General features: G+C 41.2%; 2 protein-coding genes across 3 annotated transcripts in view; both read left to right on the forward strand.

Moving 5' to 3' along the window:
- The first annotated feature begins 1,080 nt into the window (after nt 1-1,080).
- On the forward strand, nt 1,081-8,978 carry erh (ERH mRNA splicing and mitosis factor). Its single transcript, XM_060914121.1, has 4 exons — nt 1,081-1,167; nt 1,943-2,030; nt 2,113-2,233; nt 8,461-8,978. The coding sequence occupies exons 1-4, from the start codon at nt 1,165-1,167 to the stop codon at nt 8,561-8,563; spliced, it is 315 nt and encodes a 104-aa protein (XP_060770104.1). The 5' UTR covers nt 1,081-1,164; the 3' UTR covers nt 8,564-8,978.
- Nucleotides 8,979-9,247: 269 nt separating this feature from the next.
- smek1 (SMEK homolog 1, suppressor of mek1 (Dictyostelium)) overlaps nt 9,248-25,810 on the forward strand; it is a 58,280-nt gene continuing 41,717 nt past the window's right edge. For both annotated transcript variants that reach the window (XM_060914119.1, XM_060914120.1), the window contains exons 1-4: nt 9,248-10,245; nt 10,329-10,384; nt 11,876-11,974; nt 12,556-13,173. In XM_060914119.1, the coding sequence (XP_060770102.1) occupies nt 10,104-10,245; nt 10,329-10,384; nt 11,876-11,974; nt 12,556-13,173 (915 nt within the window). In that variant the 5' untranslated portion in view covers nt 9,248-10,103. The remainder of the gene's footprint in view (nt 10,246-10,328; nt 10,385-11,875; nt 11,975-12,555; nt 13,174-25,810) is intronic.

Genomic DNA, 25,810 nt, shown 5'->3' on the forward strand with positions numbered 1-25,810 from the left:
AAAGTACCATATTGACTCATTGTTATCATGGGGTAGGTTACCAGGGTAAAACCATGGTACCACAGTATTACAGAACTACCATAGCTAAACTGTATCATATCATAATCTCTAGCCACTTTATCCTTCTAATCTACAGGGTCACAGGCAAGCTGGAGCCTATCCCAGCTGACTACGGGCGAAAAGCGGGGTACACCCTGGACAAGTCGCCAGGTCATCACAGCGCTGACACATAGACACAGACAACCATTCACACTCACATTCACACCTACGGTCAATTTAGAGTCACCAGTTAACCTAACCTGCATGTCTTTGGACTGTGGGGGAAACCGGAGCACCCGGAGGAAACCCACGCGGACACGGGGAAAACATGCAAACTCCGCACAGAAAGGCCCTCGCCGGCCACAGGGCTTGAACCCGGACCTTCTTGCTGTGAGGCGACAGCACTAACCACTACACCACCGTGCCGCCCCTGTATGAAACCAAAGTTTTTTAAATTCCAAATGTGAAAATACAATGGTAAAGAACAATAAAAACAATAAAAAACAAAATAAATAAGCCCTCGGGACCCGGCTCTCGGGGGGCCCCTGGGCCAGGGGCCCCCAAGCAGTTGCCTGCCTTGCCTGTTCCCAAGCTGCACGTCTGATTCCTAGATCATACTTTGTCAAGTCAACCTCCTTCAGTACAGATCAAAACTTAACAGCATTTGTCATAATTCCCATAAAGAACAGTAAAACCTCATTCGTGCTATGGTTACCATAAAGTACCATATTGACTCATCGTTATCATGAGGTAGGTTACCAGGCTAAAACCATGGTACCACAGTATTACAGAACTACCATAGCTAAACTGTAGTTAACCATATTTATAACTGGAGTGAATTTTCCTCAGGGGAGCCATAACCCCATCTATGTGGTATTTTCTTTCAGGAAAAAAAATGAATAAAGTTGTAATTAGTAAGTAGTGGTGACACTAGTTCCAAACTCGTTGTCTTTTGCGTTTCTTTTCTGTTTGCGAGCCTGTTAGTTACCTTTATTTTGAAAACACTGGCAACCATTGTCAACGGAAGTAGACTTTTATTTTGTTCATACCGTTGCAGCTGTTGTAGAAAAGAGCTGCAATTACTAACGTCAGTCTCGCTTGTCCACGCTACCTTTAGGTTCAAACATGGTACGTGCTTCAGTTGCATTGAAGTTTTTAATGTTAATATAGGAATAGTGTGTCGTTGTTATCTGTTTTGTCAGTTGCTAAAGAGGGATGCTATTGTTTCATTAATGCGCTTTAGCTAGCCCTCATGTAATCTATTAGCATCATGTCACGAATCTACAAACAGCAAGCTTAAAGTGCTGGAAGGAAAAATCAACGCAGTTAACCTGATCAGAGGATCTTTTCATTTTTTTTAATGAGCAGTACACAAAATGATCATTCTAATTATCCTAGGCAAGTTGCTAACTAGTCTGTAAAACGCATTAGATCCCGAGCTGGCTAACAATCAGCCCGAGTCCCAGGCTGAATCCGAAATGGCTTCCTATGCCCACTACTTCCGGTATGAAATAATTACTTTTACACACTGCAATAATCTTTAATTAGATTTAATGACACCATCTGGGACTCACTGTTGTGTAATATTTTAAGAGCGGTATGTCGTAGTGTTACTTTTTTTTTAGTAACTACTTAATTTTAACCAGAGCGCGTTTTAAATTTAATTTCCCATCTACATCAGTGGTCGGTCACCTGTTCCTGGAGAGCTGTGTCCCTGAAGACTTTTGCTCCAACCATAACTGTGCCCCCCTGACTGTCTAATCATTTTCCTTAAGCTGTTCTTGATCAGCTAGAAGAGGTGTTAGATTTTGGTTGGAGATGAAACCTGCTGGAAGGTAGATCTCCAGGAGCAGGGTTGGTGGCCACTGTTCTACAAGATTCTGATGATTTGTGTCTGTTTTAGTCTCACACAATTCTGCTGGTTCAGCCGACCAAAAGACCAGAAGGGAGAACGTACGCTGATTATGAGTCTGTCAATGAGTGTATGGAAGGTAAGTAAAAGCATTTTGAGTGCATTGCTAAATTAAGTTTAGTAAGTAACTTTTTTTAAAATCATCCCATCCCATTTCCTAGGAGTGTGTAAGATGTATGAGGAGCATCTGAAAAGGATGAACCCCAACAGCCCGTCCATCACGTATGACATCAGCCAGCTGTTTGATTTCATTGATGACCTGGCTGACCTCAGCTGTTTAGTGTAAGTGTCTGTGTAAAAGAGAGCAGGATGCCATAGATGTACCTAGCTCCTATTAGAGGTTTAAAGTTAGGGGAAAAAATGGTATTTTGATTTCTGGTGCTAAAGTACACTATATGAACAAAACTGTATGGACCTATGACCTTCACACCCCTATGTGCTTGCTGAACATCCCAGTCCAGATTTATTCCACCTTTTACTGTTAAGCTCCACTTTTCTGGGAAGGTTTTCCACCAGATTTTGGGGTGTAGCTGTAGAGATGTGTTCATTCAGCTACAAGAGCATTAGTGAGATCAGGCACTGATGTTTGGTGAGGAGGTCTGAGGTGTAGTCAGTGTTTGTTATGAAGGTGTTCAGTGGGATTGAAGTCAGGGCTGTGTGCAGAACACTTGAGTTCTTCCACTCCAGCTTAAACACACAATGTCTTCATGGAGCTTGCTTTGAGCACAGGAGTGTGCTGGAATAGGTTTGGGTCTCTTAGTTCTACTGAAGGGAAATGGTAATGCTATGGCATGCAAAGACATTCTATACAACTCTGTACATTAAACTTTGTGGGAATGCTTTAGGGAAGGCCCACGTTTTGGTGCGATTGTCAGGTGTCCAAAACCTTTTTGGCCATTTTGTATATGAGTGATTCCACGCTTATGGGTACTGAAATGGGGACATGAACTTATTTTTAAAAATTCACCTAAAACCATTTCTTTTTTTACCATCAGGTCACAAAACATGTAATCTTTAATGAATGATATGTTAAAAGATAACTTTAATTTTCTGAGATGTAATAAAAACATTTATATGCCAAAGTCAGAACGTAACAGAAGTGTTGTGGACATATATATTCTCAATTTTAACAATGTAGAATTACTTTTTGAAACATAGGAAGGTGATGTTTTAGCAAATATAATTAATAAACATGTGTAGTAGAATAAACATACACATTCTTTCAATAAGATTAACATGGTATATAGCTAGATTGTAATTAATTTGTAACAGACGCGAGATGGACAATCGTAACAGAAGTAATGTAACAGACATCATTTTGGAACTCATAGGCTTGACTTTGGCATATAAATGTTTTTATTACATCTCAGAAAATTAAAGTTATCTTTTAACATATCATTCATTAAAGATTACATGTTTTGTGACCTGATGGTAAAAAAAGATGGTTTTAGGTGAATAAGTTTATGTCCCCATTTCAGTACCCATAAGCGTGGAATCACTCATGTATTTTTGCTAAAAGATTTTTTGTGGCACAGTGGTACGTACTTTTACCTCTTCTCACTTGACATCAGTCATTTGTGTGTTCTGTTTTGGTAAACTGTGAGTAATGTGGCAGTTTATTATTATTGCTGCTGCAAGTGAGCTGTTAAGTGCAGATACTAGTTTGAGCAATCCTAAGCTCAAGAATTATTGCTCTATTTCACCTCACCCACAAAATTCCTGACAGTGATTGCACTCTGGGGTATCATTTTTCCAAAGGACGTTCAACAATGTTATCAGGCTAATTGGGACAGGAAATAATATCTCTTTAAAGGACATGGGACATGGATTTTTTTTCTGGGTATAATTATGTATAAAGGGCATAAGAAATGCCATCTAAATCACTGCAGGGTGTCAAAAATGTGAATCATATTCAACTTTTTTATACTTCAGCGTAAATCAATGATTCGTTAATTAGCTAAGCGGTCACGTGACCCGTGACGTCACAAAAACTTTTCAAGGAGCCAGCGCTTGGGAATCTAATGTAAACAGGTTACCGAAATGGACACGATCGACAGTGACATTCCCGATGTTTCACAGAGATGTGAAGTTAGACCCTATCAATTCGAACCGATAGCTGGAAATTCACATGAACATAGATCTTGTCTTTACTCTGATGGGTCAGATGATTCTGAGAGTGAGAGTTCATTCAATCCCCATGAAACTGAAAGCGGTCGGCTCGATAACACATCCTGGTAAGTTAAAAACAATTCTGCTCAAAGGCTAATGATCTGTTGAAAGAAGTATTATTTTTGTATCATACATTGAAAGTTGGGCGGCACGGTGGTGTAGTGGTTAGCGCTGTCGCCTCACAGCAAGAAGGTCCGGGTTCGAGCCCCGTGGCCGGCAAGGGCCTTTCTGTGCGGAGTTTGCATGTTCTCCCCATGTCCGCGTGGGTTTCCTCCGGGTGCTCCGGTTTCCCCCACAGTCCAAAGACATGCAGGTTAGGTTAACTGGTGACTCTAAATTGACCGTAGGTGTGAGTGTGAATGGTTGTCTGTGTCAGCCCTGTGATGACCTGGCGACTTGTCCAGGGTGTACCCCGCCTTTCGCCCGTAGTCAGCTGGGATAGGCTCCAGCTTGCCTGCGACCCTGTAGAAGGATAAAGCGGCTAGAGATAATGAGATGAGATGAGACATTGAAAGTTCATCATAGATCTAGCTAAAGTCCGTTGCAAGCTAGTTTTTTTTTTTTGCTGATATTTTTCGAGATTGATTGAGATACAATGCTTCCAGAGTCCAAGATGAAAACGTTCAAAATGGCGAAACGAGTCAGAATTATGATAATCAATAATTGATACACCCAAAATTATAATACTAATCCTTACCGCATGAGGCCCATGGTAAAACCACACTTCCAGGAGGGGCTGCCGTCTGCCTCCCAAGCCGGCCGAGAGCGCTCCTCGTCGGGCATGGCCAGGCGGGCGAATGCCCTGGTCCGTCCGCCCTGTCTAAAAAATAATGGTACAACTCCGAGTGAAGGTATCAATGCGCTGCCGAAGCGCGCAGAAGGTGTTAGTACGCCTGTCATTATAGTGCGGACTTTCCATAGCATAGAAAATCGCCACGTTTCAATTTGTGTAACTGAACTTTGTTTCATGTCACTGGTCATATAAACCTATGTAAACAGGAAAAACGTGGAAGAGTTTGGTCGCATCTAACTACAGCCCCAAAAAATACCATTGGCCATGCTGAGCCTAGCTACATTGCTAACAGGAGTAACAGCGCGTCTGACTGACTGGGAGGTCGCAATACACCATGATGTTCAATGTACGTTAAACACTCTAAAAACGAAACAATTTTCTTGTCATCCAAGACACACAAACTATTTTGTCGCATTCGTCATCATCACGATTCACACTTCTCCATATTCATCTATCTGCTTGTGCTGTACCCGAAAGTTTTTGTGACGTATGATCACGTGACAGCGGCTCTTCCGGTTGTAAAATATGCATATCAGAGCTCGAGCAGAAATGCCATATCATCACGAATATAACGATTTTGCTGAATTTAATAGATAATTTTGTATTTGTTGATGCAATTATTTCATATTTTTAATGGAAAGAAACTGATATAGCGTGCATTTATGTTTCATGTCCCATGTCCTTTAAAATGTTTGAATTGCCACAGGTAGTTAGTGCTACACAACACTTGCACAGTGCTCAATGACAAACAGCATGGTGTATATATTTGTGAAAACTCACTGTTGCCTGCCAATTTGTATTGTACATATCAGAGAGATGGTAACCACTTAAATTATACCATCTTCCCAGGTAAAGCTAATTCAGCCCAAACAGGGTTTTGTACAGGGATTGTATTCTGTCTCATTTTTTAGATATTTTGGACAAAAGGTTACAAATCCTAGCCTTTCATACAATCCCCCCCCATGCAACAACCTTCAGAATCTCATTTCACTGCACTTTGTACCTGCTTCAAATGTGCATATGACAAATCTTGAATAATAAAAAGTGCGGCCTGATTGGCTGTCCGTGTGTATGGACTTTTTTTTCTTTTTGGCGGCGGGGAGTAAAACTGTTGAACTGAAACTTTCAAGGAATCCAGTCTTTAAAAGTTATTGAATTTTGTTTGAAGCAATTTGTGGTAAATAATTGATATCTTGTGTCTTTGCTGATGGGCTATGGGAAAAGGTCAAGCTTGTCAAGTTGAGGAAATGTACTAGTCGCTCTTGGTAATACTTGAGGTCTGGTTTAAATGACAGTGGGCCACCATGCAGGTTTCTTAGGCTACATCCACATGACAACGAGTTGTTTTTTTTTTTTTAGCGGGTAAAAAAAAAAATCGCGTCCACATGGGCAACGGATCAGTAAAATATCAGGTACATATGGCAACGCTTGCTGAAAACGATGCAATACACATGCCACACCTCTACGTGTGCTGTAAGACGGTCCCATCGGAGACACCAGAACAATAGAAGTAGTAGGCCGCATGCGCATAAACCCCTTCTTCTACCCGGCGTGAATGAGTGAGTGCTACTTGTTCTAGTCATGTGGTTGTGATGTCATCGTAAACAAATCCGTTCTACTCATCCAGACGACTTCGCAACGGTGCCGTTGCCAGATTTTTCCACTCTGGAAACCGTTCTCAAAAAATATCGTTTTGGGGCACCCAAAACGCCGGTGCCATGTGGACGCCAGGCCGAAATGTTAAATTTTATCGGATTCACCTGAATCCGTTGCCGTGTGGACAGGGCCTTAGTCACCTCCCAGGCTGTCATCTTTTTCATGAAATTAATAATCAATACACTGTGTTGCATTACTGTAAAAATGTGCAGTCCTCTGTGAACACTTCCCTGTAGCAGAAAATGTACTGATTTACAATTCTCTGATGGGAGCTTCCTCCCATAAATATTAAATACACTTTCTCCTTATTGAAAGCTTCACTATATCAGCAGTTCTATATTTAATGGTTTGAAATCAGCTGCTTATTAGTGTTGGATTATGTGGAGCTTTTTTTGGTGAAAGTCCCCATTAATTAGCTGTATATTTCTGTATTGTCAGGACAAGCACATTTAATATAGTCTCCTCCAAAAATACTGGAATGGCAGGATTTTTATTTTTTGTGCTACATGCTGAACACTTGGGTTTGAGATAAAAAATGTATATTTTCCTTTCCTGATGCTTGCATCTAGATGTTAAACAACTTGGATCTACCTTTGATGGCAGACCACACAATTTTTAGGTGAGCAAAAGTGTTGGAATGGACAGTCTTAAAGTAATATTAATATTACTTTAATATTACACTTAATATTTGGTGGTGTATCCCTTGCTTGCAATAGCTGCATCAGGCTGGTTACCCACCAAGTTGTTACATTCTTTCATGATGCTTTTCCAGGCTTGTAGCATAGCTTCTTTCAGTTGTTGCTTGTGTGGTTTTTTTTTTTTTTTTTTGGGGGGGGGGGTTCCTCTTCAGGGGGTGAAATGCTGCTCTGTTGGGTTAAGGTCTGGTGACTGACTTGGCTAGTCAAAAACCTACCACTTTTTCTCCCTGATGAAGTCCTTTGGCAGTGTGTTTTGGGTCATGGTCTTGCTGCATATTGAAGTTCCTCCCAAATAAATTGCCAGGCAATGTTTCTGTTGATGTCTGAATTAATTCTGCTGCTACCATACAGGAGTTACATCAGTAAAGACTGGTGAGCCTGTTCCAGAAGCAGCCATGCAAACCATGATATCACCACTGTGCTTGACTTGTATGGTTTGACTCATGAAAAGATCCTTTTGCTTCACACTTTGGCTTTTCCATCTCTCTGGTAGAGGTTAATCTTAATCCCAGCACTTTTTTGTGAATTTCAGTCTGGCCTTCTGATTCTTACTGACAGAGTAGTAGTTTGCATCTTGTGGTATGGCCTCTATTTCTGTTATCGAAGTAGTCCTCAAATGGTGGATTTTGATACCTTTACCCCTACCCTGTGGAGGTTGTTGATGTAACCAAAAAGTGTTTTAATTTTTCTTCACAGCTCCCACAATGTTTATCAGCTGCTGCTGTTTTCTTTCACCAACCTGTTACATGGCTGCTGTTAGTTATAAGTGGCTTCTTTTTCAGGACTTTTCCAAATTGCTGTATTGGCTATGCCCACTGCTGGTGTGGTGGTTCTGAGGGTTCCCCCCAAAACAAAATGGCTTGCTTTTCTCTGACAGCTCTCTGGGCTACATGTTGGTTTATCCTTTTTAACAAATGCACTCCTCGTAGGTGAAACCCAGGGCTCAGACCAAGAGTAGACATTGAGCTTTTAAAGGATTAATCTAACAGGGCACACCTGGGTAACAAGAAACACCTGTCAATCACATGTTCCAATATTTTTTTTTGATAATGGGTGGGTTCAAACACATGCCCTGATGTTAGTTGTTTAACACTTTTTTTTTTTTTAATTAATTAATATGGGTCAGTTACTTAATACAGAAAAGCATAATTTGTGTGTATATAAAACTTGAGTGTATCTGCTGTTTTGTACAGGTACCGGGCTGACACACAGACATACCAGCCTTACAACAAAGACTGGATCAAAGAGAAGATCTATGTTCTGCTGAGACGCCAGGCCCAGCAGGCCGGGAAATAGATTGAAGGAAACATTCTTGTGGGCTGCACTGATATATAATTTTTTTTTTTTTTTAAATCCCTCTACCAAAAATTTGGTCGTTTGATTAGAGCTGCCCTGCATCACTCGGCAAGCTAGCTGGAGCCAGCGAAGTGTTAAGACTCCCCTTGCTTGTAAACATTAAAAGGTTCACATATGTATACATCCCCCCCCCCCTTCCCTCCATGGTTGTTTTCAGATTTAATCCACAACGTTATGAAAGTAGTTGAAATGAAAACTTGTGTCCCCCAAGAGTTCAGTTTTTTGTGCGTTTTTTGTTTATCTTATGACTTTATCCAGTTTTATAAAATGGAGGTAACTGTTAGGTGATGTTTTGCTTTTGAGCAGTTTTTATTTTATTTTGTCATTTAGTACAATAAACACTTGATTGAAATTATGTGGTCCACTTGTGGTTTTTATTCCTAATGTGTAAGAGAGTAGGGTAGGCTGTAAGGATCTAAAATACAACTGCACTTTAAGGTCCACTAAAGCAAAGTAAAACGGTTTGTGTAACCAGAATTACATGCGATTTTCAGTTTGTTTGTTTTTTTTAATTGTTGAGCCTCCATCTTTAATTTTCTTTGTTTTCTTTTGTTGGCGGTTGTTTAACCTGTTCGTGTTTGTGGTGTACTGTATCTTTAAATTGTGGCGGGCCGCCCCTGCTTTCTCGGCGAGAGAAACCCTGTAGTGGCTTTCTGAAGGGACCCAAGATGGCCGAATACTTACAGTTGGGCTAATCGTTTCTCTCCTTATAGACATTGTTATTTGATAGTGTTCAGCACTCACGTTACACACCTATAGTACCGGAAAGTCCGACGGGTTTGCCCATTCGACCAGTTACGTTTTGAAGTGTCCGTCTGTGTGTGAGGAGAGAGGCTGGTCCTTCTACGGCCCGCAGCCAGAACATGGCGGAACACTTGGACAAAATATAGCTTTGGTGCTAGGCTGCAGACTCGCTTATAATGAAAACACTGCTCCGTATGTGGCTTTTACAATACTTCATAAACACAACGTGTTTATAATGTGCCATTAAGGTATCGGTACGGCTTCAGACTTTTTTTGTACACTCGGTAAGACATAAATTAGCCAGAATGTTGAACGCAAGCAGATTCCCTGCTAGCTGACTCGCTAGGACAGCTAGCTTAGCGAACTAGTGTTTGGTCGTAGCAGTTATCAGATGTGAGAGGGCGTCCAAAATTATATATTTTCCCCTGCCGAGTTGTACGCGTCTCGTACGGATTTTCACGTTGCTTGCATACCCAGTCAGACAGACTTTAAAGGATAAAGTTACCCACGTTTGGGTGGTGATTTGAAGAACTATGTTGTGGCTAAGTGTCAGTGTACAGCGAGACTGCGTTTATGCCGTACGTCATTAGCGTGACAACAGGTAGCGTGTAAATGTCCAGTTTAGACCGAGCCGTGCAGCGGAGAGTCTAACAAGAGGACGAATCTGAGTCTGGAATTAATAATTTGTGTATCAAGCGCAAACAAAACTCCGACCCGAAAGAGTTGACTCGCAAGAATGACTGACACTCGGAGACGAGTGAAGGTCTACACTTTGAATGAAGACCGGCAGTGGGATGACCGGGGCACAGGGCATGTATCCTCCGGCTATGTTGAAAGACTCCGAGGCATGTCTCTGCTGGTGCGGGCGGAGAGCGACGGTAAGTTCAACACGCTCCCTGGGTCACTATATATAAATGCATTAATTTGTCAGTGTCGCACCTATAACGTTTATTTCTCACAGGGTCCCTGCTGCTGGAGTCAAAAATCAACCCCAACACAGCATATCAAAAACAGCAGGTGAGTTTGAGGCTTTTGTCTGAACGTTTCCATTCACTGATCTTGTTTTTTGTGCAGCAAAAGTGCTTTCACACCTATTAGTCTGAGACTAGGCGAAGCTGGTACTTTGTTTGGGTTCACGTTGCACATAAACAAACAAAAAAAAGATTGAGGGGCATGTAGAACTGAAAACATATTTGTATAAACTCCATTATTCGTTGCTCAGGAATACAGCATTGGAAGAAATTACTTGTTCCAAATGTGTGTACAAACCCAAAAAATCACCCCAGTATAAAGGACACAGAGCTGATGCTAAATACAGTAGATATACACCAATCAGCCATAACATTAAAACTACTAACGGTTTAACATTGGTTATCTCATTACAGTGGCAGGGGATATATTGGGCAGTAAGTGGACAGTCAGTCAGTTCTCAAAGATGTGTTGAAAGCAGGAAAAATGGGTAGTTGTAAGGATCTGATGCCCCTTTTCCACCAAAGCAGTTCCAGGGCTGGTTCGGGGCCAGTGCTTAGTTTGGAACTGGGTTTTCTGTTTCCACTGACAAAGAACTGGCTCTGGGGCCAGAAAAACCGGTTCCAGGCTAGCACCAACTCTCTGCTGGGCCAGAGGAAAGAACCGCTTATGTCAGCGGGGGGCGGAGTTGTTAAGACCAACAACAATAACAAGACTGCGAAAGATCATTTTTAAGCGACGAGAAGCAGCAGCTGTACAAACGCGAAGTAATTTATTATTGTTGTTGCCGCCGCTGCTGCTTCTTCCGTGTTGTTTTTGCTTTGATATTCGCGCCAAGGTTTATGCAAACGTAGCGCCGTAACTTCCGTATACAGCGACGTAATGACGTGGCTCCGCTTAGCCCCGCGAGCTATGGAAAAGCAAACTGGTTCTCAGCTGGCTCGCAAGTTGAACGAGTTGTGAACCAGCACTGGCTCCGAACCAGCCCTGGAACTAATTTGGTGGAAAAGGGGTATGAGTGACTTTGATACAAGGGCCAAATTGTGATGGCTAGCTGACTAGGATAGACCATCACCAAAATGACAGGATGCTAGAATCTACCAAAATTAGTCCAAGAAAAGACTGCCGGTAAACCGTCAGCAGGGTCATGTGCACCCATAACTCTCAGATGCACATGAGGAGCAAAGGCTATCCCATCAGGTCTGGTTCCACAGATGAGCTACTGTAGCACAAATTGCTGAAAGGTGTCCGAACACACAGTGTATTACAGCTTGTTGCTTATGGGGATGTGTAGCTGGAGACCAGTCAGAGTGCCCATGCTGACCCCTGTCCATTGGTGAAAGTGCCTACGATGGACATGTGAACTGCTTAGTTCAGGGTCAAATCACTTTCTTACTGCAATCAAACTGCACTATAATTTGCTTGGAAGCTTGCATTGCTCAGACTGTCCCAGCTATCTTGGCCACAGAGAGAGAAAACACTAGTGCTGGATTCAGACCGACTAAATCCTGCACTTTTGCTTATTTGCTTGTTTTTTAGGACACATTGATTGTTTGGTCTGAAGCTGAAAACTATGACCTGGCCCTCAGTTTTCAGGAGAAGGCTGGTTGTGATGAGATCTGGGAGAAGATATGTCAGGTATTCTGAGCACCCACACCTTCTCAAGTTCAGGGTGGGGGTGTTTTTTTGTTTTTTTTCTCTCTCTTTCCTTTTTAAAAGATGTAAACTTTTTTTTTTTTTTATATTGAATCTTGATATAGTGTAACTGTAATATGTACAGTTTGCTGAAAGGTGTCCGAACACACAGTTCGGACACCTGTCACATAAGGTGATCCAGTCACATAATCCAGTCACATAAGGTGACTGGATCAGTACTTTTGTTTGATCCAGTCACCCTATGCTGAATATCACTATCCTTGCTGAGCTGGCTTGATTGCTGGATTACTATTAGATTGGATTTGGCATTTTTCCTGTCTTATTCTGCAAGCAAAAATGGGATGCAACTTTTAAAGCATGTTAACATCCACCCTCAGATGTTTTGCTTGACAGGAGCTTGCAAAAAATTTCTTTGTTACATAGAGCATGTAAGTAATGAATTGGTGTCTGATATCAAAAGAAATCCAGAGCCGTTATGTCGGTATTGTATTAAAAAAAATAGAAGAAAGTTGGATTTTTTGCATCCTTGGTTATGTTGTGTGTTTGTGTGTTTATTTCTCCAGGTTCAGGGTAAGGACCCATCGGTGGACATCACCCAGGAGCTGATCGATGAGTCCGAGGAGGAGCGTTTTGAGGACATGTCCTCTCCTGGGCTGGAATTGCCGCCATGCGAGCTGTCCCGCTTGGAGGAGGTGGCTGAACTGGTGGCGTCTTCACTGCCGTCTCCGCTGCGACGCGAGAAGTTGGCGCTGGCACTGGAGAATGAGGGCTATATCCGCAAGCTGCTGGAGCTGTTTCGTGTGTGTGAGGACTTGGAGAACCGTGAAGGCCTGCACCACTTGTATGATATTGTCAAGGGTATCTTCCTGCTAAACCGCACGGCGCTCTTTGAGGTTATGTTCTCTGATGAGTGTATCATGGACGTGATCGGATGCCTGGAGTTTGATCCGGCGCTGCCACAGCCGCGCCGCCACCGCGAGTTCCTCACCACCACAGCTCGCTTCAAGGAGGTTATTCCAATCACAGACCCTGAGCTGCGCCAGAAGATCCACCAGACATACCGTGTGCAGTACATCCAGGACATGGTGCTACCTACACCCTCTGTGTTTGAAGAGAACATGCTCTCCACTCTGCACTCATTCATCTTTTTCAACAAAGTGGAGATTGTTGGTATGCTCCAGGTGGGTCTCGCAAACATTTTCTCCTCAAAAACACCCACGTGTGTACACACTGTCCAATGATGTTTATTACTGATTATTTTATATTACCAGATCTGCCAACCATTTTCCTTAAGAGCTCCACAAATCATCAGCGTGCACTAGTATGAGTTATCACTCAAAAATACACTCAAGGAGCAGTCTCTCTCTCCCCAATAAAATAAGAGATTAATAAAATCAACATTTGAATCGGGAATGATCTGTACAGGTGTTTTGAACACTCTGATGTTAAGACACTTCCTCAAAGCCCTGTCTCCTTACCCCAGTCTCACATGCTCTTGCTTTCTGTCAAAGTAAGTGGGGAATATTTTGAGTTAATGTGAAGTAACATTTACTGGTGTATGCTCACCTTGGTTATTGTTAGACGTCTGTACAGGGTGCCCCAAAAGTCTGGATCCAGAGGCAATTATTTATTTAAACATTAAGAAAACGTACCAGATCCGATGTTACAAACAGACACGATTGGCTCCATTAGTGCAACAATTGTTCTGGGCCGATTCCGATATGTGAAGAATCCTGTCTTGTGTACAGGAGAACAAATTCAATTTGATCTTCTATTATTAGTTTCAAAGCCATTTTGGATCTGAAATAAAAATATTAAATTTATATAAGGAAAAATACCTGTATATTTAATAGCGATGATACAAAAAAGTTGAGTCTGGCTTCAGCTGAAAGAGAAAAAGATTTTGACCCAAAAAAAAAGAGGGATAAAAATTTGTTAAATCTAACATTTTACAAATTATGATAATGAAGATGATCATTAGAAAGTGATGACTGGTGTTTTTTAATTTAGTTTTCCTGTTCTTTTTAGGTTCTGAGTGATTAAATTGGTTATTAAATTGAAATTTTGATGTGGTAAATCACAATAGGGAAAAAAATTTTCAATATTGCAGAAGCCTATTGTGTGAAATTGTCAGCCACAGTTTTTTTCCCAGAAAAAAATGAAAGCCCTAAATTCTGGCATGATAATACACAGACAATTGAGCGCCGATGGTGCGAAAGCGCCGAAGGCGTGAAGTGAAACTAGGCATGCCCCCCTGGAAAATTTTTTGAAAATGGATGCTCTCGGGTGCATTTTCAGGGTCTCTAAGAGGTTTTAGATACATGATTATAGGATAGATTTTACCATTGTTTCAATGATTTCTGACCTAAATAGTGTTAATGTAAACACATTTGAAATTTCACCTTAAAGTTCAACATGCAAGTTAAACTGTTTTGTTATAGGTTACAGGGCTTGACATTAGCACTTGCCCGATGGCCCGGCGGTGTTTGTCTTTCGGGCCAGTTCGGGCCACTAAATTTGGCCAAACAGTGGCCTGGGTGGGCCAGTACGTTTTCGATACAAATTAACAAATTTTATTACCCATATTTTACCTAGAATTGTGAAGAAATTGTTCGTAAAATGCACCTTTTCGATACGAGGTCCGTCATCTTTGTTTTCGTCACACTCCGCTCCGCAGCAGGGGAGTGTCGTCTTCATGCATCTTCGGAGATGTTCGGCGCTGTTCGGAAGCATCATTTTGGCAGGAAAATAGCATCTTGTAGACCAGGGGTGGCCAACCAGTTGGAGACCAAGAGCCACATTTTTTACTGTATTACCGCAAAGAGCCACATCATACACATGGGCACACGAACATCACCCATCCCTTCCCCTCTCTCTCTCACACACACACACACACACACACACACACACACACACACACACACACACCTCTGCTCAGCCAGATTAATAGTAAATGTCACACACCAACATATTTACTCCTACAGTACTAAGACCACAGGCTGAGGCCAGTCATTTTTAACAATGAACATTGTGTGCACTTACTATGCATGCTGCTTAGTGGAACTCATGGCATTACCAAAAAAAAGCCACACCATACACATGACCGCACATGAACATCGCCCCCCCCCCCCTCGCGCTCTCTCTCTCACACACGCTCACGCACCTCTGCTCAGCCAGATTAATAGTAAATGTCACACGCCAACATGAGAGAAATTTACTCCTTCAGTCAGTACTAATACCACAGGCCAGTCATTTACAGCAATCAATATTGTGTGCACTTACTATGCCATGTTGCTTAGTGGGACTTCTGACATTCCTTGCCTTGAACAATCCTCTTCAAATCTGGCTTGTATTCCATCGTTGCCACTCGAAGCAGTTCTTTCACATGGGTGTCAGTCAGAACAGAACGATGCTTTGACTTCACGTGTTTCATGGTAGAGAACACAGACTCGCAGACGTATGTTGACCCAAACATTGACAGTATCTTAAGCGCAGCCCGTTTCACATTCGGGTATTTTTCCAATGGCACACTTTTCCAAAACTCAATGGTGCCTTCCCTCAAAACAGGTTTCAGTTGGTCTTCCTCACGAAGATCGATCATCTCCAACTGAGCCGCAGCCTCATCTGTGACAAGCAGGGCTTTCAAACAGTCCATCTCCGCATTGAATGGGTCGACGAGGAACGTAATCTGTGGCCTTTTCAGTTGTATATCACGGAACCGGGTTACAAAGCTTTCGTGCAGGTTTTCAATTAGTGTTGCATATCTGGCTCCTTGCTTATTCAGGGAGGCGGGAAGCTTTGAAATGAGCTAATGACAACTGACGTATAAGGCAGAATGGCTTGCCATTACGTTCAACAAAAAAGTATAAACTCTCCCACTCTGTTAAAAATGTCCTATGTTCGTCTTCATATTTTCGTTTTGCTGTGCATTTTTTCATTGCCATTTTGAGAGGCTACTTGACACAAGATACACCTTGCCCAAAAACTTAGCGATTATCTCACGCACATGCGCATTTGACTTGACCTGAAAATACCGTAATATACCCAAGCAAAGCGAAGATGCATTTGACGAAAATACCATACTGAACTCAAGCAAAGCGCACACGCACATAAAAAACCCCCACAAACTTCGATATGAACGTAAGAGCCGCATGACACCGGGCAAAGAGCCGCATGCGGCTCGCGAGCCGCGGGTTGGCCACCCAAGTTGTAGACGAAGACGGTTGCGGCAAGGAGACCATCAGAACGGTGAAATTCAAATAGAAATATGTTCAAACTCCACGCTCCCTGACCTGGCCAAGGCCAGGTAAACAGTTTAAATATGATCGTGCATAAATTAACTATCAGGTGTTAACGAACGGCTTCATTTTGAACTCGGCAGCCAATCAGAGCGCGCGATGTCGCGCTCGGTTTACAACTCGCCAAATCGTAAAACAGCATTTCAACACATGCGCTTTAGCTTGAGATGGTGTAAAATCGTTTAGACTTTGTATATTAATATCAAAATTTCAGGATACACTGCCAAGAAATATGGCTACACGTGTATCAACTTTTAGTGATTAAAGAATGAAGTATAAATGTTGGTTGCTATGACTGAAATAGAAGAACAGATAAAATAATGTGGTAAATTAGATCTGATCCCATATACCGTATTTTCCGGACTGTACGTCGCTCCGGAATTTAAGTCGCATCAGCCAAAAAATGCATTATGAAGACGAAAAAAACATATACGTCGCACCGGACTATAAGTCGCACTTTTTTGAAGGGTTATTCTATCCATAGAATCTGTGATTCTATCTGATAAGCGGCGCGTGGTTACTGCGCGACTGCATCGTTTATTTAATAAACGAACAGCTGAGCAGTGATAATGCGCCATTTGCCCTGTGAGTAGCCTAGTCTGATTATTTTAAATATCTACTACTATCTTTAATACTATCACTATCGTTATTACTAATAGCCTATATTATTATTATTATTATTATAACTAATATTTGTAGCCTATTACTGATGCATTAATCAGTTTGCTTTTAGAATATTTTTACCAGTAGGGCTTATTATCGCCCCATGGCTCTTTCATCTTTGTTATTAAAGCTGTAGTCATCATTGAGGAGTGTCATTCTTCATTTTTGTCGAATTTTATTTCATCAAATCAGAGGTCAAGTAGGCTATAGGTATATCATCTCCAAAGACGGGTACGGTAGTAAAAACAACCGTCTAGTGGAAAAAAAAAAAAACAACCGCTCAGAGAAAAAAACAGGCAGAAAGTGCGCCTGCCAGTTAACATCATATCAGATAAAAACATTAAATGTTATTCAGACCATTAACACCATAACATCAGAGACGAAGAATAAAGTTCATCTTGGAAGGAGAGTTATTTTTAAAAATGCAAAACAAAATCATTTATAATAGCCCAGAGAAAAACTGGCTGAATATGTACCGTAACATCAAGTTATTCAATAGCCTATAGGCCTAAAATCAGGGCTTAATTTGAGCCGGAACATGACGGAACAAGATCCGTAACCTCCGTTGTCGGATCCGGCAGCTATTTTCATTTAATTCGGTGTTCCGGCAGCTATTTAAATGGATCAGATCACCTCCGTGACCATCACAAAGGGAAAAAAATCAAACAATAAATTAAAGTAAATAAAAATTTGTTTAGTGTTCGGTTTTGATTTTGATATCTGTTGTTGATTTCTCTCCTATGACATCCACAAAATCTATGCAGGGGGGGACATGGGGTGTATACTTCCGCTCAATAGAACACCGGGTTTTTTGTAGCCGTTAGCTTGCGCTGTGGAAAAAATGGCAAAAAAACAAGAAAGCTTACTAAAATTTTTAAAATGAATTCTCCAACTTGTTTTGTAAACCCTTTATTTCTTAACTATTACTTGAATTGATTGCACTTATGTTTGCTGGCACTGCTTTTAATGAGCAGGAGAAAAACAGGGAGGGCTTGGAACATGACCGCAGGTTGGAATCGAACCCGGGTCCCCGGATTTATGGTATGTCGCCTTACCCACCTGAACCACGAAGTCCCGCTGGCACTGTTTTTAAATACCCTACTTAAATCCTTAAAATGAGTCATTTAACTCATGTCTTGTGTGATCTGATCTCCAATGGTGAAATAAACCGGTTGTGATAGGAGTACAGTCTGTTATTTTAGAAGATAAATTTAATATATAGCCTAATAAAAAATATTTTATAACATATCACGACGTATTACTGCCTGTAACTGTTCGTCACTAAAGCGTTTTCTAAGATCATAATGTCTGATATTATTATTTTTTACACACACAATAAGCGCGCGTGCGTAAAGTTGTAGTAAACCACCCCCCGCCTTTTTTTTTTTTTTGAGTCGCCGGACCCACCTCCTGCGTTCCGGGACCTCCCACTTCACAAATTAAGCACTGCCTAAAATCATTACATAACTTATTTAAATAACTATAGGCCTATCATTAATAATAAAACACAGGTCAATCAAGTTGATCAAGCTGACGATTTCACTCCAAATCAGCAAATCCATTGAATTCCTCATCCTCGGTGTCACTTCTGAACAACTCTGCCAACTCCAGCGGCAGATGAAGCGCCGTTTCCTCCTCTTCTGCATGGCTGTCGTCAGACTCAGCATCAGCTCCAGTTATTCCACGGTGAAGAAAAAAAAAACATATATACATCGCACCGGAGTATAAGTCGCATGGCCAGCCGAACCATGAAAAAAAGTGCGACTTATAGTCCGAAAAATACGGTATTATATTATTCAAATATCCAAAGATGATGAAATATCAAAATAGCCAAACTAGGTCTACATTAGTTCATTACAACAAATAACTATTCTGACCCTCTCTGGTACAACCAGACCATGCTAAACCCAGTATACCCCTAGTTGCTAGGCTATCTGCTGTTCCCATGGCAACGGTTTCAGAGATGCCTACTAGTACGGATTGGCCGTATTTTGTACGGAAAAGTTACGTAAATACGATGTTACGGCAAAGAGTGTTATTCTGTATGGAATTATTATAGTCTTAAAAAATTCCAGTGAGTTGTTTTTAAATGTCCAAGCGACTTTTTCAATCCATGCGCAATTCACGGCTATTTATTTTTACGACAACCACACATGCTGTGTGTGACATGCGCAGATTCCGCACATTTGTTCGCGCTATTTTCGATACGGTAGAATGGCCGTGCATTACACCCAGTCAAAAGGGCAATGGATACGCGCACTGCAAACTGTGTAGAACTGACATTGCGACCACCATGAGTGATGTTAATGACTGCACGCGGCATGTCAACTACAAAAAACATATGGAGTATGCTGAAATGGCAAGTCCGGCGGAAAGTAAATCTGGGGATATCCAGCAGTTTTTTACGAAATCTGTGGATGAAAAGACACGGAACGTGACACGTGCTGAAGCGGTGATGGTTGACCTGTGCTTGATTTGAACTTGCCAATTAGTGCCATGAAATGTGAGTTAAACTTATTCAGTTTCTTTTTACATGTCTGATTTTTATTCACTGAAATATCAAACACTGGCTGTACTTCTTTAATTCAGAGTCTTTTCAGTGTTGCAAGCACGGGCGCAGATAGAGGGGGGGACGGGGGGGATTCGTCCCACCCAGATTTAAATTCACCTCGTTCGGTCCCCCCCACTTATAGGGAGGAAAAACCGTCTATGCTGTCTTTCTTTGCATAAGGCAAACCTCACGGAAAAATCAAAAGACTAATTACCATTCGGTTTATTGAGGTGCGCAGCAGTACATACATAGTTGCAACTGCGCAGACTGCACAGGTTGCGAGCTCGAGCTTGGTTGCTATGGTTACCCACAACAAGTTTGACAGGTATATCGGGGACAGCTCCTCCTAGTTCAGGACCCCAACACGGCATGATGAAGGGTGCCAAAAGGCAGAAAACGATTGCATCGTTTTTTCAACAAAAAAAAAAGACTGTAAGTAAACTGTGCCTTACTTTATCATATCACCTTGCAATTTTTTGATAGTCTGTTCAAAGTAATGTCGTAGTGAAAGTAAAATCGTACGGAGTAGAGATGCCTTTCTGGTAGCCTCCTTCTTTCGGTGGCAGCCTGTAGATACAGTGCTCAGAAGGCAGTTTTAATGTTTAATCTGGCGTTCCCTGCCATAATTTCAGCGAGCATATTGTTTCATAAGGAAACTTTGCGAAGAGTTGTTGACTGACTGCCGCTCACGCAACACACAGGTATAGTTAGAAAGTCAGGATGCACTGGTTTACACTTTATATACACACACACACACACACACACACACGTAGCCCAGCCTCTCGCTATGTTTAACAGTTGGAACTTAGCGGTTTTAAAACTAGTTTTGCAGTTTTGCAATTTCTGTGCGTGATGATAATGTGTAAACTTTGGATTTCCATAGGCTATGTTAAAATGTTATCATTGTCCTGGCCTGCAGGTAGTTCCTGGTGATGGCAGTGAGGGAGGTGAAATAACATGTATACACACTACCGTTCAAAAGTTTGGGGTCACCCAGACAATTTTGTGTTTTCCATGAAAAGTCACACTTTTATTTCCCACCATAAGTTGTAAAATGAAAATAGAAAATATAGTCAAGACATTTTTCTGGCCATTTTGAGCATTTAATCGACCCCACAAATGTGATGCTCCAGAAACTCAGGTGGTGTTTACATTAGACCGTATCAGCGGATCATCAGATTAACGTTTTTAAAACGATTCGCGTGCACACAGCAACGCCAATACACGGATACGCTAATCACATGACTAATTAGACGGCACGTAAGTTGAAATGTGTCAGTGTGGCTCAGCGCTTCCTCCTCAGCGGCTGCGCTCCAAATCACTCCGCCCTGAACAGCGAGTGCCCTCTGGAGGGTGCGCACTCCGGCCCTGCGCAGCTCAGAGCGCGCGAGTGAAGCGCACGAACAGTGATTCGGGACTGAGCCACTGTGTGTGAGAGATCCCAGTGCATATTGGGCATGCGCAAGTCACTCACCACTTGCAAGTGGAAGGATGGCAAGCCTAAAGACAATCATAACTACACAATGGGCAGTATTTGCATCTTACCATGAACAGCATTAAGAATGGCAAAGCATTATATTCATACTTTTATACTCCTTTAATGAAAAACAAAAAGGTGATACAAGGCGGAAACAATAGCAGGAAGTGAAAGTCCGCGCCATTTTTCAGCAGTCGCGTCACATGACCAACGTGGCATGAACAACGCCAGCGAATCAGGAAGGTGGATGTCACAGTGACGTTGTCCAATGACGACGTCAGCAAGAGCTCAGCACTGCGTTTCCTCGTATCTCAATGTTTACACAGCACCAGATTAGATACGAACTGGGTTGAATATGTGGGCCCTGGCGGATTCAAGTTGTTCCGCCTGTGGAGTCGTTTCCCGGCGTTTTAATATGAATGGACAGTGCATCCGCGACGAAAACGAGACAGATACGGTCTAATGTAAACACCACCTCAATCTGCTCAAAGGAAGGTGAGTTTTATAGCTTCTCTAAAGAGCTCAACTGTTTTCAGCTGTGCTAACATGATTGTACAAGGGTTTTCTAATCATCCATTAGCCTTCTGAGGCAATGAGCAAACACATTGTACCATTAGAACACTGGAGTGAGAGTTGCTGGAAATGGGCCTCTATACACCTATGGAGATATTGCACCAAAAACCAGACATTTGCAGCTAGAATAGTCATTTACCACATTAGCAATGTATAGAGTGGATTTCTGATTAGTTTAAAGTGATCTTCATTGAAAAGAACAGTGCTTTTCTTTCAAAAATAAGGACATTTCAAAGTGACCCCAAACTTTTGAACGTGTGTGTGTGTGTGTACATTGGAGATCAAAATTAGAGAACAACTTATAAAAACTTGAATAATTTTGAAATAATACCATCTTCACTGCTCAACAGTTAAATGACATTTTATTGTGTCCATATCATGGTTCAACAACATTTTTTTCACAAAATGACTAAAGGCATTTCACAAAAAAAAATATTTTTCAGAAAACGCACTGATCAAAATTAGAGAACACACTGATCAAAATTAGAGAACAACAATCTGGAACAAAAATCTGAAGGTTACAACAGTCAGCAATTAGTAAGAAGTGTACAGGCCTCTGCTGTGAATGACTTCAGCACATCTGCGGCCACAGGATAGCACTAGTCTCTCACACTGCTCTGGTGTGATTTTGGTCCATTCTTCTTCCAGCCTCCTCCACAGTTCGGTGATTGTAGAGGGTTTCTTGACCATAACTTTGTCACCAAGGATTTTCCAGAGGTTCTCTATTGGGTTGAGATCAGGACTCTGGGCAGGCCATGCCATTAATTCAATGTTTTCACCTTCAAGGAAATTCTTTACCCGTTTTGCTGTGTGACATGGAGCATTGTCCTGCATAAAGACTGCAGGCTGATTGGGCGATGAACGCAAGTAAGGAACCATGTGCTGTTGAAGAAGGTTCTGATACACATTTGCATTCACTCGGCCATGTAGCTGTACAAGAGGCCCAACTCCCGCAGCAGAAAACATGCCCCAAACCATGACACTTCCTCCTCCACCTTTCACTGACTTCTTTACACACTTTGGGTTTAGTCTTTCTCCAATGTGTCGCCGAACATAATGCTTCCCATCAGACCCAAATAAATTAAATTTGCTTTCATCACTGAAGTGAACCCTGGACCAGTTCTCCTCTGTCCACACAACATGCTCCTCAGCAAAGCTCAGTCTAGCTTTTTGATTTTTTTTGCTAATGAGAGGTTTGGTCACTGCAGTGTGGGCCTTCAGTCCAAATGCTCTTAAACAGCGAGCCACTGTATGGCGAGACAGATCCTTACCATGTTCAGCACTGAACTGGCGAGCAATTCCACCTGCAGTATGGAAACGATTACCCATTGACATCCTTCGCAGTGACCTGTCCTCTCTTGCATTTGTCTTCCGTGGACGACCAGCCTTCTTGGGCGACTTGAATGAGTTTGTAGTTTTGTAAAGATTCAATATTCTTGAAATCACAGATTTGGAACGATCAACTTGTCTTGCTATGGCTGATAGGGTCATCCCTTTGGTTTTCATCTGGACAACCTGCTGCCGGAGGCTTTCAGTCACTTTAGAACGACCCACCATCTTGCAAAGTCAATGAAACTGGCAGTTAGAATGCCACTTAAATAGGGGTTGACTGATAATCAAGGAAATTAGCACCATGTGCTAGATTAGCACCATTAAGTGGGAGGCACCTGAAAGTGTTCTCTAATTTTGATCAGTGCATTTTTTGCAAAATGCAGGTTTTTTGTTGAAATGCGTTATCCATTTTGTGAAAAAGTGTTGTTGTAGCATGGTATAGACACAACAAAATGTCCTTAAACTGTTGAGCAGTGAAGATGGTATTATTTCAAAATTATTCAAGTTTTTATAAGTTGTTCTCTAATTTTGATCTCCAGTGTATACCGTATTTTCTGGACTATAAGCCGCTACTTTTTTCCTAGGTTTTGAACCATGCGGCTTATACAAAGGTGCGGCTATTCTGTGGATTTTTCTTCCACCGCTAGGGGCGCTCTAACCGGAAGTAGAATCAAAAATAAGATAGACGAAAAATCAATGCAAAGAAGAATTAGCAGATCTTTAGCAGATAGAACACGCACGACAAATTACTAACTGGTAATTATTTTCAAATCCAGCGAAGATGATTAAAGTGACTTGTGGTTTCAAACACAGGAGAAATGAAGGTAAATAAATACCGGTTATTTTCTCTTGGTTCTGTTCCGTTTTAATCAGCAAAGTTGCTGCCGTGTTAAAAGGCACTGTTCGGAAAGAATCTGTTCAGGTACATACATGTACATTTACAGTACAAAATCATTCTGTACATGCAGTAAATATCAACATAGATATCTGCGGCTTATAGCCCGGTGCGGCTTGTATATCTTTTTTTTTTAATTTTTTTTAAAAAATAGAGCGGATGCGGCTTATATACAGGTGCGCTCTATAGTCCAGAAAATACGGTACACAAAATGGAATCTGGAATCATTTGCTGACAGCTCAGTCCCCCCCAGTTCAAAAATCCTATCTGCGCCCCTGGTTGCAAATGTACATGTAGTATGATCAAAAACAGAATTTTATGATTAGTGCTGTTGGGATTGTGGCAAAAAATTGATCATTCCACTGTTTTAAATACAATTGTCATTTTATTCAATGTCTCTTCTGAAGCATTATGCTGAAGTATTTATATATTGGGACGTTATCTTAATGTCGGACTCTCTTAGGCATTAAATAAGATTTTTTTTTTATTTTATTTTATTTTATTAGAATCCATTAACAGGTAGAACATTTTGCCAGGCAGTATAATATAATACTTTTGAGGAGTTACATTCAGTACCAATGATTGGTAGTCAACTGTAATGTCTGCAAACAGGGAACACTATTGTATTTATAAAAATGTGATGTATGCTCTAGAAATTTGTTGAGTGGAAATTAAGTTGAGATGGCTGCTCGTGTTTTGTTTATTCAATTCACACAAAACAGTACTTTTTAATAATTTAAATGTTAAACATATTGGTATATATACCTCTTTATAATGGAAATGCGCATAAATTAATGTTACTGAAAGTCATTCCAAAATACTGAAAAATGTTTTCAAGAATACTGAAATTCAAAATTTGGAGTAGGCATCTCTGCGGTTTATGCAAATGAGCTGAATTTGCAAAAATTTACTGCTAGTTCCCCCAAGGGCATATCCTGAAAATTTGGTGTTTATATCTTGTCTTATTAAAAAAATAACATTTCACCCCTTTTTGGCTCACCTGAGCATACCTGTTAATTAGCTAATTAACAGGTAATTAGGGTTATAAATCACCCCTGAGCAGGTAAGGCTTTGCAAAAATCTCACTAGATTATTCCCCAAAGTCCACCCTTTCGGGAAATGTATGGTTCGTCAATGATTCTCATGATATTTTATTAATTAAGAAATAAAACTTCTTCATGGGCAATAAAAATGCCCATTTAAATCCAGCATGATAAGGGTTAGTATGCCTCCCTCACCTTTCATCCAGACTTGGGACTGGCCTGTGTGTGTCTTGTGGCTATTATTATAAAGGTGTATTTAAAAAGTTCATTGTACTTCTATAAGAATATCTACAGTGGTGAGAATTCAATATCTACAATGTTGAGAATATATGAGCCAAAGTTGAAACCATGACAAAAAAGGAAAATGTCTACATCACACAGGGTGGGTTACAGGCAAAGCTTATTCTATAAACAAGTTAGTTGCATGGTGAGGCAAAACTTAGCTTATTCTAAAACTTATACAAACAATTGTTAATGTAAAACAGTAATCAACAGCATGTGTTAAACGACCAGAGAACAAGAACAAAGGAAACTTTTAAATGTAACTAAGAAATTGATAGAACAAGAAATGCAAACAATAAAATATCAGTGTGAACAAACAATAAAGATATAATAATGTTAGCAAAATATGAATCTTATTTTCATTAATTTCACCTTAAAATGCACCAGAATGCACAAATATGAATTGAAAAATCAAAATTTTCCGGGGGTGGGCCCCCGGACCCCCCCTTTATGCAAGCACCTGTGGTGCTTGCAGCGGCTGCCGCAGGCAGCCGTGGTTCGGGTACTGTGTGCATTCGGGCCACCACGTTTTCCATTTAGGCCAGTAACTTTTCAATTACACTGGCCCAATGGGCCACCAGTGGTAAATGCTTAATGTCTAGGCCTGGATTACTTACAGTAGGTATATGATAGATTGAAAATCTACGGGTATACCTTGATTATCTATGATCAAGTAGTGTTGTAACAAAAATGTGCATGAAAAT

This window comes from Neoarius graeffei, chromosome 2, assembly GCF_027579695.1.
Source record: "Neoarius graeffei isolate fNeoGra1 chromosome 2, fNeoGra1.pri, whole genome shotgun sequence".
NCBI classification, from domain to species: Eukaryota; Metazoa; Chordata; class Actinopteri; order Siluriformes; family Ariidae; genus Neoarius; species Neoarius graeffei.

Excerpts from the sequence above, each read along its gene's own strand:
- erh (XM_060914121.1), top strand. Across the intron at positions 2,031-2,112 it reads TGTCAATGAGTGTATGGAAG|GAGTGTGTAAGATGTATGAG; the intron begins GTAAGTAAAAGC and ends CCCATTTCCTAG. Across the intron at positions 2,234-8,460 it reads GCTGACCTCAGCTGTTTAGT|GTACCGGGCTGACACACAGA; the intron begins GTAAGTGTCTGT and ends TGTTTTGTACAG.